Below are 16064 nucleotides of genomic sequence, written 5' to 3'. Positions count from 1 at the left end.
CCATCTGTGTGTGGGATGTTCGTGTAGAGAGCCTCTACATCCATGGTGGCTAGGATGGTGTTTTCTGGAAGGTCACCAATGCATTGTAGTTTCCTCAGGAAATCAGTGGTGTCACAGAGATAGCTGGGAGTGCTGGTCGCATAGGGTCTGAGTAGAGAGTCAACATATCGAGACAGTCCTTCAGTGAGAGTGCCAATGCCCGAGATGATGGGGTGTCCAGGATTTCCGGTTTGGGGATCTTGGGTAGTAGACAGAATAACCCTGGTCGGGGCTCTAAGGGTATGTTGATTTGTTCCGGTGTTAGTGTAGGGAGTGTCCTGAGTAGATGTTGCAGTTTCTTAGTGTATTCCTCAGTGGGATCTAAAGGAAGTGGCCTGTAGAATTTGGTGTTGGAGAGTTGTCTGGCAGCCTCCTTTTGGTAGTCAGAACTGTTCATGATGACAACAGCACCTCCTTTATCAGCCTCTTTGATGATAATGTCTGGGTGGTTTCTGAGGCTGTGGATGGCATTGCGTTCTGCACGACTTAGGTTATGAGGCAAGCAATGTTGTTTTTCCACCTTGGGTGGTGAGGCTCAGGGCCATGGGTTGCAGTCCTGCGCAGTGGGGCTTTGGCTTTCTGCCCTGGGCCCTAGCAAGTCTAACACCAGCTCTGCTTGGTGGACCCCCTGAAATCTGCCCACGACCCCGGACTTCTGGTTGAGAACCACTGAGCTAAATCATCATGTGAAAGGACTGGATGAAGCCTCTCGGCCAGTCGAAGATTATGTGTTCCCCACTGCTATGGTAATCTGTATATCCAGGAGTAGGGGACCTTTGTCTAGCAAGACCCCAAGGTTTTGCACCACCTTTACCATCTGTGGTCTGATGCCCTCAGTCATTGCCAATTTCCTCAAAATGTTTCCCCTTGTCTATCAGCACCACCACTGCCTTTCCCAGGTGGAGCTGGCCACTGTTTTATGCATCAGCTGCTTTCTTCCCAGCACTGGGATAGCCTGCATTGGTGGAAACTGTATCAGCAGAGAAGAGGCGTCACAATCTGTCATTCACATACGTGTCACAATCTCCAAAGTCTCTTATGTGGATCTTGGCTAGGATGGGAGAGAGCACTGAGTCACATGGGGACTCCCTGTGGTCAGGATTTTGGTGGTAGGGAGTGTGGCCCCCTTGGTATCAATGCCTGCAGTGGGGTCTCGCAGAATAGGCTGAGAGGTAGGTTTTCTGTTGGTCGCCAGAAGATGGTTGTCCATCAGCGAGGCCTGTTGTGTGCTGTGTCCTGGCCTGAGGCAGGCAGCCCTGAGTCTAGAATGTTGGCAGAGGACACCATTGTCCCAGTAACCATGGAGAAAGCCAGGCTGAGACCTGGAGCAGTAACTGGAAATATCTTGGAGGTGTGTAGGCTTCTAGGACCGCATGCTTAGTATCTGGTAACTACTTTGATGGACATGGATCTCAATTATGAGGAGGACCAGCCAGGTGTCCTCTGCCGGATTTCACCAGACATTCCTTCTTCAGAGTCTCCATGCCTCTGAATGGGTAACTCGCCCAAACGCCACCGGAAACGTCTTGGGCATCTTAAAACCAAGGGGGCTGCTCCTCTTCCAATATGACCTATAATTCAACACAGAGAGGTGCATGTGTCTGCAATTATCTAGAGACCATGACACACATCCACCAACAAGGAGACACAAACTTAGCTTCAGCTATCCCTACACACTCACCTGCGTGTCCCACCTCTGAAGCGGCATCCGCCGGTTCCCGGGCGCCCCAGTCCAGCCTGCGGTGCAGACTCTACCCTGGGCACGGGGGCAACAACCTTTCCAGCAGGAGGCAGAGCATCTCGGGGGCAGGAAGCACCAATAACCCCGGCGAACCTGCAGCTCTGAGCTATTGGGAGCCGACCCCGCGGGGCAGGAGCTGGCTGCCCTGGGCTCGCCCGCCGGAGGGATGGCAGGAGGCAGCCTGCAGGCGGGGGGCGCGCCGCTCCCGGGTGGGATTGTGACATGGCCGGGGGCGCAGCTCGTGGCCCCGCGGGCCCAGCCCAGCGCAGCGGCGGGCGGCCATGGAGCGGCAGGAGCAGGCGGGCGGCGCCGAGCCCGCGGCGAGCCCGGACGGGGAGTTCCAGGCCGTGGTGCAGCGGACGCAGGTGCTGCTGCTGGCCGGGGAGACGTGGGAGCCGGACCGCGCCCAGGCCGCGCTCAGCTCCTTCGCCCACCAGGTGCTGCCCGTGGCCCGGCCGCCCAGCCCCGCGCCGCCCAGCGCGCCCCCGGCCGGGCAGCTCATCTTCTTCCTGTGCCGCGCCCCGTCGCTGCGGGGCCGGGCCGAGCGGCTGCGGGAGGTGCTGCGGGGCGTGCGGGAGCAGAGCCGCGGCGCGCCCGCCGCCCTGGTGGCGGTGATCGTGCAGCCCCAGCCCGAGGAGGAGGCGGAGGCCCGCCGCCGCCTGGAGGAGCTGCTCCTCGAGGTCTTCCAGCCGCCGGGGCCGGGCGCCGGGGCGCGGGTCGAGGTGCACACGGCCGTGTTCCGCCCCGGCCGGCCCGAGGGGGCCAAGAAAGCCGCTTGCGAGGCGCTGAGGGAAGAGCCAGGTGCGGCGGGGGCGCTGGGGGCTGCCTGGGGCTGTGCCCGGCCTGGCATGTAGCGCAGAGGTGGGGCTGGCCCATGGGGCTGGGGGGCTCTCCCTGGTAATGTCCCTGAGTCTGGATCTTAGGCCCCTTCGGGACCCGCTCTCAGGCCTGCTCTGCACATCAAAACTAGACCAGCAGAGCCGGGTGTTGCTCATGGCTGTGAAAAATGAGAGGCCCTGAGCCCCGTCCCCAGGTCAACCCAACGCCCAGCGTAGCCAGGGCTAGGTGGGGGGAAGAGTTCTCCCATCGACCTACCTACAGCCTCAGCGAGATGGATTATCTACATCGGGGTAGGTGACCTATGGCTTCGGCACGCAAACTGATTTTCAGTGGCACTCACGCTGCCCAGGTCCTGGCCACCAGTGCGGGGGGCTCTACATTTTAATTTAATTTTAAATGAAGCTTCTTAAACATTTTAAAAACCTTATTTACTTTACATACAACAATAGTTTAGTTATATATTATAGACTTTTAGAAAGAAACCTTCTAAAAACATTAAAATAAATTACTGGTATGCGAGACTTTAAATTAGAGTGAATAAATGAAGACTGGCACACCGCTGCTGAAATGTTGCTGACTCCTGATCTACATGCATGGAACAAACCTTTCAGGAACGTAGGAAGCATCTACACTATGGTGCTGCGGTGGCCCAGCTGCAGTGTGGTAGCTGGGTCCCTGTAGCAGCTGAAGTGTGGACATGCCCTTAGATGGAAGATGCTGGGAAGGGCAGAGTATTGTCACTGCAGCCAAATTCATCTTCAGAGAAAGCACTGATTTCCCCAAGGCCTCTCCTTCTTAGTGACAAAGAGTGACTGTGATCCCGGGCTGAGGGACGTGCTCGAGAGTTGTACCAGTGGAACCTGGACACGGAACTGAAAATCCCACTGGACTTTCTACTCCATCACTGCTCTCTGCAGCACCCCATAGTCTCTCAGCAGGGCTTCCTTGCAGGATCTGCTGTTTGTTTCTTTCCCCACCGTGTAGCTGCCAAGAGCTCAGCCAGGCTGAATCTCTGGGATTCCTACAACGGGGGCTGGTTTTCACTGGGAAATTGAATCGTATTTCAGCTTGAGTCTTAAGCGCCGAGTTAGCTGATGTGATGCTGTGATCAGTGTGACTAGAACCGGTTGTTCAGTATCCTCTCATGGTGCCATGGCTGCACTCCACTAAGAGCTAGGTTCACTCCTCACCAACTGACAAGCTGCTGGACACAACCTGGCCTTGTCTGTGCTGCCCACTGACATGCTCAGCATTGAACCTAGTTTGATTGCTACAAATAGTGTGTGAACCAAGTGAGGCTTCCTTGTGATGAAAACCCTGAGGGAGTGCGATGGGAAGAGGATAAGGATGTGGCCAGTGGGTCCCTGGACTGCATGTATCGGCCGATAAGGGGAAGCAGGTCCCTGGCCTATACTCCTGCCCCATACCCCGAGGTAGGGACCATTCAGGAGATGTATAAGGATTCTGTTCCTCAGACCCCAAGAAGGGCTCAGTGTAAGCTTCAAAGCTTGTCTCACTCCACAGCAGAAGTTAGTCGACTAAGAGCTATTCCCTCACCCTCCATTGTCTCTCGCAGACCTATGAGAATATGGCTCAGCAAGAGCCTGTTTACTCAGGCTGTGTCCTTTGTGTAGGAATATCACCATTGGGAGGTGGTCCCAGCTTCACCAGCTCCCCGCTGAATATGCTCTGCATGTTTGTTTAATGGAGAGTTTACCCCTTTCCCTAGGTCATTAATGAAGATGTGAAATAAGTAGGGCAAACCATCTATGCCTCCTCCACTGCCATAAACAACAACAACTAACTGAAAACTGTCACTTTTATTGTCCTGCTTTGTCCACGATGCTTCAGGCAGTGGTTGGTTTGATTTCCAGACAGTGGTGAGATTGTGATGTTAGAGGTTACTCAGGCAGCCATTGTAAAGTTGGAGGAAGGTCACTGGATTATTCCCATGAACTTGATTTCAAGATTCAAGCCAAATTCTGATTTTCCAGACTCCAAATATGTGAACTATTCAAGTTTGTATGTAGCTCTGTGCCTGAAAATTATGATGAAGTCGCAATTTCTTTTTACATTTCTGTGATTTTGTTGATTTTTTTTTTACCCCCATTATCCCACAAGACCTTTCTATTATTGGGGTTTACCAGTACCTCATTCTTAGAGAGTGGGACTGTGACTGGCATAAATCAGACAATCCTCTTAATAATTAAAATTTGTGCACATTAATGTGCAAAGGCTGCCTGCATCTTCCACTCACTGTGGAGTTCCCCTTCTGGAAAAACTGGCCCATATGAGCCAGTCATCCAGATAGGAAATATCATACAAGCCTCACATTTGCAGGGAAACAGCCATCTTCTGAAATGCTGGAGTGCCATGACCAGAGCCGGTGGAAAAGAGCTGAGATGTAAGGTGAATCATAGGATATGCGACTAGGACTTCTTTAAATGTGTCCAGACAGAACAGTCACCCAGACTGCACGCTGATGGGCATGATACCAAATTCTGAGCTCTGCATCAGCACATTTTTGAATTAGCTAAAGAATTTCGCATTTTAGGTCTAGGGCTGATTGCATCCCCTTGGCTACTTGGCCCCTGAGAATCAGGGGCGGCTCTAGGCATTTTGCCACCCCAAGCAGAGCAGGCTTGCTTTCGGTGGCTTGCCTGCGGGAGGTCCCCAGTCCTGCAAATTCAGCAGCAGCCTGCGGGAGGTACGTTGAAGCCGTGGGACCAGTGGACCCTCCGGAGGCATGCGGCCGAAGGCAGCCTGCCCGCCGCCCTTGAGGCGACCGGCAGAGCGCCCCCCGCAGCTTGCCCCCTCAAGCACACGCTTGGGGTGCTGGTGCCTGGAGCCGCCCCTGCTGAGAATCCTCTTGAAGGTATTTCCACCTACAGCTGCTTTCCTGGCACATGGCCTATGACTTGTATTGCTGCAGAGAAATTTGCACCTCTACGCTAGGAGAAAGGGAAGAAAGTATTAGTATTATTTTGGAGAAAGAGGAGGGGAGAGAGAGACTGTGTAGGATCCTGCTCACAGTTGAATAACCCATTTGCCCTGTGTTGTGGCTGCCTGTTTTGGCTGAGAAAGGGAACTTGTCATCCTCCTAGTGCCATGCTCAGAAATGGGAGAGACTGGTTCAGAACTGAAAACCATGGGAGGCTGGGGTATGTCTGTTGGACTGAAGGACCTGAGGAAGGAAATATCTTGAATACCGTGTCCAGTTCTGTTCGCCCCATCTCCAAATGGATGTAGTGGAACTAGACGCAGTTCAGAGAAGAGCAGCAAAGATGGTCAAGGGTATGGAATGGCTTCCACATGAGGAGAGAGTACAAAAAATTAGGGCTGTTTGGTTTAGAAAAGAGACGTTTATGTGGAGATATGATAAAGCAGGGGTGGGCAAACTAGAGCCCAGGGGCCACATCTGGCCCTTGAGGCGTTTTAATTCGGCCATCAAGCTCCCAGCGGGGAACGGGATCCAGGGCTTGCCCTGCTCTGGTGCTCCAGCCAGGGAGCAGGGTCGGGGGCTTGCCATGGCTCTGCACGGTCCCCGTAAGCAGCTGCATGTCCCTCCTCCGGCTCCTATGCATAGAGGCAGCCAGGGGGTTCTGCTCCACACACTGCCCCTGCCCTAAGCGCCACCCTGCAGCTCCCATTGGCTGGGAACCATGGCCAATGTGAGCTTCAGGGGTGGTGCCTGCGGATGGGGCAGCGCACAGAATTGCCTGGCCGCGCCTCCGTGTAGGACCCAGAGGAGGGACATGCCGCTGCTTCCAGGAGCTGCTTGAGGTAAGAGCCTCCCGAAGCCTGCACCCATGACCTCCTCCCATGCCCCAACTCTCTGCCTCAGCCCTGATCCCCCTCCTGCCCTCTGAAACCCTCGGTCCCAGTCCAGAGCACCCTCCTGGAACCTCAACTCCTCATCCCCAGCCCAACCCAGAGCCCTCACCCCTCCCTGCACCCCAACCACCAATTTTTTGAGCATTCATGGCCCGCCATACAATTTCCATACCCAGATGTGGCCCTCGGGCCAAAAAGTTTGCCCACCCCTGTGATAGAGGCTCTGTGAAATAAGAACATAAGAATGGCAGAGCTGGGTCAGACCAATGGTCCATCTAGCCCAGTATACTGTCTTCTGACAGCGACCAGTGCCAGATGCTTCAGAAGGAATAAACAGAACAGAACAATTGTCAGTGATCCCATCCCCTGTTGTCTAGTCCGAGCTTCTGGCATTTGGAGGTTTAGGGACATCTGGAGCATAGGGTTGTATCTGCGACCATGTTTTCTAAAAGCCATTGATGGACCTATCCTCTTTCTAATTCTTTTTTGAACGCAGTTGTAGTTTTGGCTTTCACAATATCCCCTGGCAGTGAGTTCCACAGATTGACTGTGTGTTGTGTGAAGTACTTACTTGTGTTCATTTTAAACCTGTTGCCTAGTAATTGCATTGGGTGAGCCCCCGTTCTTGTGCTATGTGAAGGGGTAAATAACACTTCCTGAGTCACTTTCCCCGCACCAGTCATGATTTTATAGACCTCTGGCCCCTTAGTCATCTCTTTTCCAAGTCTTTTAATTTCTCCTCATATGGAAATTGTTCCATTCCCTAATGATTTTTATTGCCCATCTGTGCCTTTTCCAGTTCTACTATATTTGGAGATGGGGTGTCCAGACCTGCACATGTTATTCAAGGAGCGGGCTTAGCATGGATCACTGGCATTATGATATTTTCTGTCTTTGTCTCTATCCCTTTCCTTATGGTCCCCAACATTCTTTTTTTTTGACTGTCGCTGCACGTTGAACAAATGTTGTCAGAGGACTATCCATGACCACTCCAAGATCTCTTTCTTGAATGGTAACACCTAATTTAGACCCCATCATTTTGTATGTATAGTTGGGATTATGTTTTCCAATGTGCATTACTTTGCACTTATCAGCATTGAATTTCATCTGCCATTTTGTTGTCCAATCACCCAGTTTTGTGAGATCCCTTTGTAGCACTTCACTCTCTGCTTTGGATTTAACGATCTTGAGTAGTCCTGCATCATCTGCAAACTTCTCCGCCTCACCATTTACTCCTTTTCCTGATAATTTATGAATATGTTGAACAGCACAGGTCCTAGTACAGATCCTTGTAGGATCCAGCTATTTACCTCTTTCTATTGTGAATTCCTACCCTTTGCTTCCTGTTTTTGAACCAGTTACTGATCCATGAGAGGACCTTCCCTCTTATGCCACGGCAGCCTATTTTGTTTAATGTGGGACCTTGTCAAAGGCTTTCTGAAAGTCCAAGTACATTATGTCCACTGGATCCCACCTTTGGCCACGTGCTTGTTTATACCCTCAAAAGAATTCTAATAGATTGGTGAGGTATTATTGCCCTTTACGAAAGTTCATTTAATTCTGTTCTTTACCAAAGTTTCAATCAGTTTGCCTGGTACTGAAGTTAGTCTTACCAGCCTGTAATCACCAGGATCTTCTCTGGAGCCATTTTAAAAAAATCACTGTTACCTTAGCTATCCTCCAGTCATCTCATGCAGAGGCTGATTTAATCGAGAGGTTACATATCACAGTTAATAATTCTGCAATTATATATTTGAGTTCCTTCAGAACTGTTGGGTGAATCCCATCTGGTTCCAGGGACTTATTACAGTTTATCAGTTTGTCCTAAAACATCCTCTATTGACTCTACAATCTAGGATAATTCTTCAGATTTGTAGCTAAAAAGAATGGCTTAGGTGTGGGAATCTCCCTCACATCCTCTGCAGTGAAGACCAATGCAAAGAATTCGTTTAGCTTCTCTGGAACTGCCTAATGTTCTCTGGAACTGCCAAATGTTAAATTTGATTACATTATGGTTGTCATTACCATTACATTGTGGTTACATTGTGGTGTCATTACATCACATTGTGATTGCCATTACCACATTCTGCTTTCTTTCACATATAGCGCCACCCCTCACCAGCGTAGTATATATATTCCTATATATTATGTATTCTGGTATTGGTGTCCCATTGATCATCATTTTTCCATCAAGTTTATGTGATGCCTATTATATCAATATCCTTATTAATACTAGGCACTCAGTTCACTCAAATTCACCCCTGTTCATATTTAGACTTCTACCGTTTGTGTACAAGCACTTATCAAATTTGTCAATATTTAGTTGTCTGCTTTCATGTGAGATAATTGAATGGGAATCTTTTTCATTGGACTGTTTCTCTTCAGTTCCTGCCTGTATTTTATCAACTTCTATCCTCTCTTCACTATGATATAGGACAGGAGTCAGCAATCTTTCAGCAGTGCTGTGCCGAGTCTTCATTTATTCACTCTGATTTAAGGTTTCGCGTGCCAGTAATACGTTGTAACGTTTTTAGACTGTCTCTTTCTATACGTCTATAATATATAACTAAACTATTGTTGTATGTAAAGTAAATAAGGTTTCTAAAAATGTTTAAGAAGCTTCATTTAAAATTAAATTAAAATGCAGAGTCCCGCGGACCGGTGGCCAGGACCTGGGCAGTGTGAGAGCCACTGAAAATCACCTTGTGTGCCGCCTTTGGCACCCATGCCATAGGTTGCCTCCCCCTGATATAGGATATAAATCCTCCCCATAGAATGTCTCTATCTGAACCGTGTGCTTCTTCACAACTGTAGGCTTTCCCCCAGCCCTTAATTTAAAACTCCTCCATGACATTTTAAATTTTACATGCCAGCAATCTGCTTCCATTTTGAGTTGGGTCAAGTCCATCCTTCCTGTATCGGCTCCCTCTTTCCTAAAGGTTTCCCAGTTCCAAATAAACCTAAATCCCTCCTCCCAACACCATCCTCTCATCCACCATTGAGACCTGCAGTTCTGCCTGTCTAACTAGCCCTGAACATGGAACTGGAAGCAATTCCCAGAATGCTCCCATGTAGGTCCTGAACTTTAATCTCTTACCTAGAAGCCTAAATTTGGCCTGCAGGACCTCTCTTCCACCTTTCCCTGTGTCATTGGTACCTACATGTACCATGACCACTGGTTCCTCCCCAGGATGAGTGGGTTGGAAAAAATGTAATTTACCCATTCCCACAATACAAAAACCAGGCGTCACCCAATGAAATTAATAGGCAGCAGGTTTAATATAGATAAGAGTCAATACTTTTTCACACAATGAACAATTTACTTGTGGAATTCATTGCCAGAAGTATAACTGGGTTCCAAAAAGAACTAGATAAGTTCTTGGAGGATAGGCCCCTCAGTGGCTATTTTCCAAGATGGTCAGGGATGCAACCCCATGCTTGGGCACCCCTAAACCTCTGACTGTCAGAAGCAGGGAGGGGAAGACAGGTGTGAGTCTTTCCAGTATTTCCCTGTTCTGTTGTACACTATCCATGAAGCTCAGGTACTGGCAACTGTCAGAGACAGGATACTAGGCTAGGATTGGTCTGACTCAATATGGCCGTTCTTATGTTCTTAGAATCTGTTTCTGAACTGCTTGTTCTTTCAGGGAGATTGGCAGATGGAGGAGGAAGGTCAAGGGCTAGACCTGAAAAGTTTTTGAGGAAGAACATGATTCTTGATCTGGGAAAGTCCCGTTTTCAACAGTGACTCAGGCACTTTGAAGCCTAGTGCTCATTGATAGTCAATAGGACTTAGACTCCTAAGTGACTTCTGAAATTGTGACTAAAATTCCTAAGTTACTCAGGTGTTGCTGAAAATGTTACCTCTGATCTTGTTCTGCCAGCTTATGTCAGGCCATGACTGCTGTGTTTCCTGAGGGGTCTTAAAGGGCTGTGACTGCTCCCCCAAATCACCATGAGGCCTGAAAGGGGCAGATGCCACTGCACTGGGGATGCAGGACGGTGATCTTGTACCCAGAACAGGGGCCTTTATGGGTCCACAACAAGCAGTGCGCCCATGGCCCACGCTGTTGGCCATTGCCCTCGATCCTAGTGTGGATTCAGAGGTATGAAAGTGCTGCACAAACCAATCACAAGGAAGGGACCTGTGAATAGGGTTGCCACGTTTCCAGTTTTCAACAGGAACACCTGGTCATTAAATGTCCGGTTGGCAGCGCAGGAGGGCTAGCAGGCTCCCTGCCCAGCTCTGTGAGGCTCCCGGAAGCAGCCAGCATGTCCAGCTCCTAGGTGGAGAGGGAACCATAGGGGCTTTGCACACTGCCCCTGCCCTGAGCATTGGCCAGGAGCCGCGAGTGATGGAGGGAGGGGAGATGGAGTCAGCGGGGCGGGGCCTTGGAGAAGAGGAGTGGGACAGGTTTAGGGCCTTGAGGAAGGGGCAGGGGGCAGGGCTAGGGTGTTTGGTTTTCTGCAATTGGAAAGTTGGCAACCCTACCTGTGAATAGGAGAGCCTTCGGTGCAGTACAGGCAGCCACCTCCTGCTGCAGAGGCAGGAAGGAAACTGGCAGGAGGCAGGAAGGGGTGGAGCTGATAGTACCAGTGAAGGCCACTCTCTCTTCATAACCTGCCTGACTGCAGCAAGGAGGAGGAGCTGCCCCACAAGCCCTGAGCCATGGATGCTTTGCTGGCTTGAACGTTTTATGGTTGACTGACACGAGCAAACTGCCTGGCGTTCTACAGTGTCCTCTTTGCGTTCATATAGCTTTATAAAGGGTTCACTCCTTGGGGCAGGCCTGTCGTTCTGTTCTGGGTTTGGCAGCTCCGAGCCCAGTGGGACCTGGGTCTTTAATTCTAGCCCCCAGGTTTTGTCACAGTACAGATAACTAATAATGCCAAGCCTCGTAGAGTGGGAAGCATTTCTGCTGTCTTGTGTTTGACACTGTAAGTGTTCATAGCAAGATGCACTGACCAGTTGATAAATTGGATGTAACTTCGAATCCCAGTGGAGCCGTAGAACAAAAGGCCCCGTGTGTGCAGGAGGTTGGGGTTTGGGATGAGGGCTAGTCACTTATCACAGTAGTATCTGAGCGCCTTCCAGTTGCACATTAAAGCACATGACATGCATCTATCACATGTCCGTTCTCTCACCCCCTGACCAGGAGAAGGGTGTGCGGTGGTGGGCTTTAGTTTGGAGTTTTTATCTTACTAAATATCTACCCGTGTGGCTAGACGTTGATGTTAGAGAAGGCAAAGCCAAAGACATTCTCCTTGTACTGTGAATGGAAGATGGGGAGGGCTGGGATGGTCCTTAGTTCCTAGAGAAGTTAATTCCACCACCTTGGACCAGCCCCTGAGAAAGCTCCATCTCCCACTCAGGCGAGCTTTACCTTATTGTAGAGAGCTCCATTGGGCCAGAGGAGTGCTGTGGTCCACCGAGGTTCCCTCTATGTAGGACGGAGGCTCTACTGAAGGGTTGGGGGGGAAGCAATAGGAGGATGTGAAGAGGCTTCTGCCAGCCCTGCTGATCGAGGGAGTGTGTCTGTCATTTGTGAAGTGGGGTCATAACTTAGAGGCTGTGTCAGACCTTTGGCTGCTAATGGATTCCCAGGGAGCTGCTGTGCTAAGAGTGTTTCTTCCAGCTACGCCTGGCAAAGTGAGGGTGACCATTTGGATGAAGAGAACTTGCTACTTGCATCTGCACCTTTATGTCCTCTGCACTGGGCTGCTGTAACATGCTCTTTGTGGGGCTGCCTCCTAAGGAAATGTGGAAATGGAAACTGGTGCTTAACACTGCTGCTAGATTGTTTGGAGTGGAGCTTCCTACCCAGGGGATAGAACACTGCTCTCTGGGTTCTCAACAGGCTGCTCGATGCTTTACACATGCAGATTGAGGAGCTGATTTTCAACTCTAAAACTCTGAGTGGTTTTGGACCCAGTTACCTGAGACTTTCCTCTTGTGATCATGGTGGCATTGCAATCAACAGCCAAGCTGCAGCAGGAGTTCCCTGGCTTTCGATGTGGGGAGGTGGCTGGCAGGGCATGCTCAGCGAGGGCCCCTTGACTCTTGCTTCTCCTTTCCTGCTTCGGATCCAGCTTTGTTAACCTTCCCCACATGTTGCCAAGCCCGTGTCTTTCCCCAGGCAGCGAGGAGGAGGGGCGAGCTGAGAGGGACTGTGACTTTGGGCTGGCTGTTAGTTTGAGGGGCAGTCTGTGTGGTTCTGTTTGCTGATTATAGCTGAGAATGGAAATTGACTGTAAAGGTACAGTGGGATTGAGGTGAGGCCTGTTCTTATACACTGAAAAGATAGAGGTATAGAATTTTTTTTTACTATTTTTTATAACATTTTCTTTGCCAGAAGACGCTGTTTGGGTTTCACGAGCCACCCTCTTCAAAGTCCTGGGGGCGCTGTGTGTGGCGTGCGCTGGTATTATTGGAAGCCAGTACATGAACACTAGCATCTGAGACCGGGTCCCATCGGGCCTGCGCCCTGCCCACAGGTGAGTGTCCTTTGACTCTACTCTGCTAGTTACATTTAGCCATTAGCAAACAAATCTGTCCACAGCGATATCCCATTAGCAAACCCACTTGTCTAACATAGTCTGTCTGCCAGACGGAAGCTGGTTAAGTGACTCACGCTGTATTCTAAGTAAAATATGCTTAGCAGTTCATTAGCCTTTGGCATCCGTAACTAATTACATTTGTTGCATCCCTTGTAAGGCAGTGACTCTTACATGGCAATATGCTAATGTCACAGGGACACCCAATGCAGGGCCTGTTCCTGGCAATAATCGTTTATATGATCTCTGGTCAGTGCCTTTTATCTGTGGATCACCAAGCCCTTCACAACATCTTGGTGGGGCAATCAAAGTAAATCTTTGTTCTAGTCAGTTAGAGGATGTCTCTCTTCCTGTTCTAAATTCCTAGGGCCTGATTTTTCCACCCCAATTCAAGCCCCTTTGCACCACCCAGTTGGCACAGATGAACTGAATCTGGCCCTGAGGATACCTTCGGCATAGCGTAGCCAACCCAGACACCAAATACCCGCCAGTCTGTCCTGCCATATGGGTGGTGCCCAGGGTGGAGCATGCCCATGCAAAATCCAGCTGTTGTAATGTCCTGTGTACCGTTTATATTGCTGTATCAGTCCAGTCAGGTTGGGGCCCCATTGTGCTCTTCACTGAACAAACGTACAGTATGTGACAATCCCTGCCCCAAAGACCTTACAAACCACACCTGGCTGGTGGATCCAAGCTAAAGCAGTACACATGAATCATGAGACTCATGGAGATGCAGTTTGCTCCCTTTAGCAGTCCCAAGTGTCTCTTGGTACAAGAGAAAATTTGTCACTGGATTTCGAGGGTGGGAAGGTCTTAAATCCACGTTGTCATTGCCCAACATGCTAGCCCTCACATTTGTGGCTTGTAGGAGCAGTCTTGTTTTGGGTTCACTCTGCTGCCTCTCCAATGGGTGCCCTGACAGCTATTGCTGGAGCTGGGCTGACATTCTCCAATCTCTGTACAAAGTTTGGGATGGGGGGATTGTTTGTGCCAGATGGAAATGCTCAGCCCTGCTCACCAAAGCCAAGAGAGAAACGACTCTGGTACTCAAGCTATGGCGAGGATTTTCCATGAAGTGGAGAGTAAATCAGTTATAAACAAAATACAAAACTTACTGAAGTGTTTTTTCCCTTCACGCAAAACATAAGTATTAACATTAGTGCTTAGGCAGCTGGCTCCTCTGTAAACGTGTGATGTGTTTTTCTTTAATGGTGTGGTCTGATTCGCTGTCATGCAGGGAGCATAGAACCGTGTGGTTACTAACATATTCATGTTACCTAGAGTTCACTGCTGCTGTCTCCTAACTTCATGTTTGTGCCCACCCCCCTTCTTTTTTCTGCAGGCCGCTGTCCATCTGGATCTTAACTACCATCCAAAATAAAAAACATCATCCTGTAAGATTTGTGTGTCCGTACCTTTACATTTCCACTTAAAACCTTTATCACACTTTCAAACATGAATATGCAGCAATCACATTTTAGGTCTTACTCCTCAGAACAAATGTCTTTGCTATAGGAAAAATGGGAACATGTTTGAGATTATTCTGATATTTCCACTATTTTTCACTTTTTAAATGTCAATTTTCAGTCCTGTGGTTTTCTCCAGTCACATTAGCCAATCTTGATCAATGCCGTTACTGACTTCAGCATAAAACAGGGGAGATCAACTAGAGTGGTTCGCTAAGTGATCATCATGTTGCCTCTATTGCTCAGGACTGGGGTTAGTATGAATGTGTCACTGACGGAAGTACAGCTTTATCCTGGGAAGAGTAGTTGGTGCAAAAATGAAGTGTGATTTATGCTCACGTGTAAAAGTCCAGTTGAATTGTACAGGTAAATAACACATGAATCTTAACATTTATTAAAATTAGTCCATCACTTCTGAATATTATTTTAACTAATTGACCTTTCTACCTCTGTTCAGACTTCTCCAGCTGTTCTTCCTTCATCAGCCATCTCAACATGAGACAACAGTGCAATGCCGGTCGTGAAAAAAGCAAATGCAATCTTGGGTTGTGTTAACAGAGGGATAGCATGCAACATAGATGCTGACTTTTGTTTTTGCCAATGGGTGCTTTTGAAGAGGTGTGTGTGTTTGGGGGTGGGGCACTCTGACAGTTTTCAGTATATTTATGTAACCCTTTTGCCCATCAGAGCTGGCAGCAACAAGGGCTGGGTTCAGTATCTAGGGGTTCTCTTTCAATAACACAATGCATAACCGGCTTGAGCCCCCACCCAGTGACCTGGGACAATTACCTACCACCTCCCCGGTGCCTCTACGAGACAACACTTCTCCTTTCGCAAGCACAGAATCTGAGCATAGCAAAAGTCTTTTAATAAAGGAGGGAAATAATGCGGCATTAGGTTGGGGAAACAACACAAACAGGTTTCATAACACAAACCATGAGCAAAAGACCCACCCCCAAGTAAGTTTGTCAGTGTCCGTTTCCCCTCAGGGTCTTAAGTCCAGCAACCCAACAGTCACCCCACCCACAGTTTCTGACCTTGGTCAGTACAGCCCCCATAGTTCAGAAGTTCCTCTGCAGAGTTTACCTCCTAGCCTGGATGGAAGAAGGGAAGGTATGGGGGAGCATCTTACATGTTCCGCTGCTTGGGTTGGTGGCCGATTGCCATGCCTCTCCATGGGGTTCTGCTGCAGTCTTCATCACAAGGTGCATCCCTCCACCAACCGCCCTCTCCAGCCATGCCTCTCCGCTAGCTGCTCATCAACTTGTCTTCATCCCCATCCCCCAACACAGCTTTCAGTGATCTCAGCCCTTTAGTGACTTCAGCTCTCAGTAATTTTAGCTGGTAGTAAGGGAGTTTCAGTGCTATTACACCACTAACCCAGAATACGTCTGGGTATCACTGATATCAGCTCTGTAGCACCAATAAGTCTTGTTATAGAATCAAAATCATCTCTCTTATTGCACACTGGAGAAAGGAGTAATAAAGATGGTATATCAGGAACTTAAGAAATAGCTCATGGTACCAGACACACACATTCATCCCCACCTCTTCTCAACTTACTGGGATTTGGAACCCATGTTCCTTGC

The 16064-nt window shown here is 49.3% G+C and overlaps 1 protein-coding gene across 1 annotated transcript; it reads left to right on the top strand.

Annotated features, from left to right (window-relative positions):
- Positions 1 to 2061: 2061 nt before the first annotated feature.
- LOC127037662 (uncharacterized) lies at positions 2062 to 14949 on the top strand. Its single transcript, XM_050929676.1, has 3 exons — positions 2062 to 2581; positions 12808 to 12949; positions 14352 to 14949. Exons 1-2 carry the CDS (start codon positions 2062 to 2064, stop codon positions 12912 to 12914), a joined length of 627 nt encoding a protein of 208 aa, XP_050785633.1. The 3' UTR covers positions 12915 to 12949; positions 14352 to 14949.
- The last annotated feature ends 1115 nt before the right edge of the window (positions 14950 to 16064 follow it).

Source organism: Gopherus flavomarginatus, chromosome 19 (genome assembly GCF_025201925.1).
Source record: "Gopherus flavomarginatus isolate rGopFla2 chromosome 19, rGopFla2.mat.asm, whole genome shotgun sequence".
In the NCBI taxonomy this organism is placed as follows: domain Eukaryota; kingdom Metazoa; phylum Chordata; order Testudines; family Testudinidae; genus Gopherus; species Gopherus flavomarginatus.
This window is presented reverse-complemented; position numbering and strand designations above follow the sequence as displayed.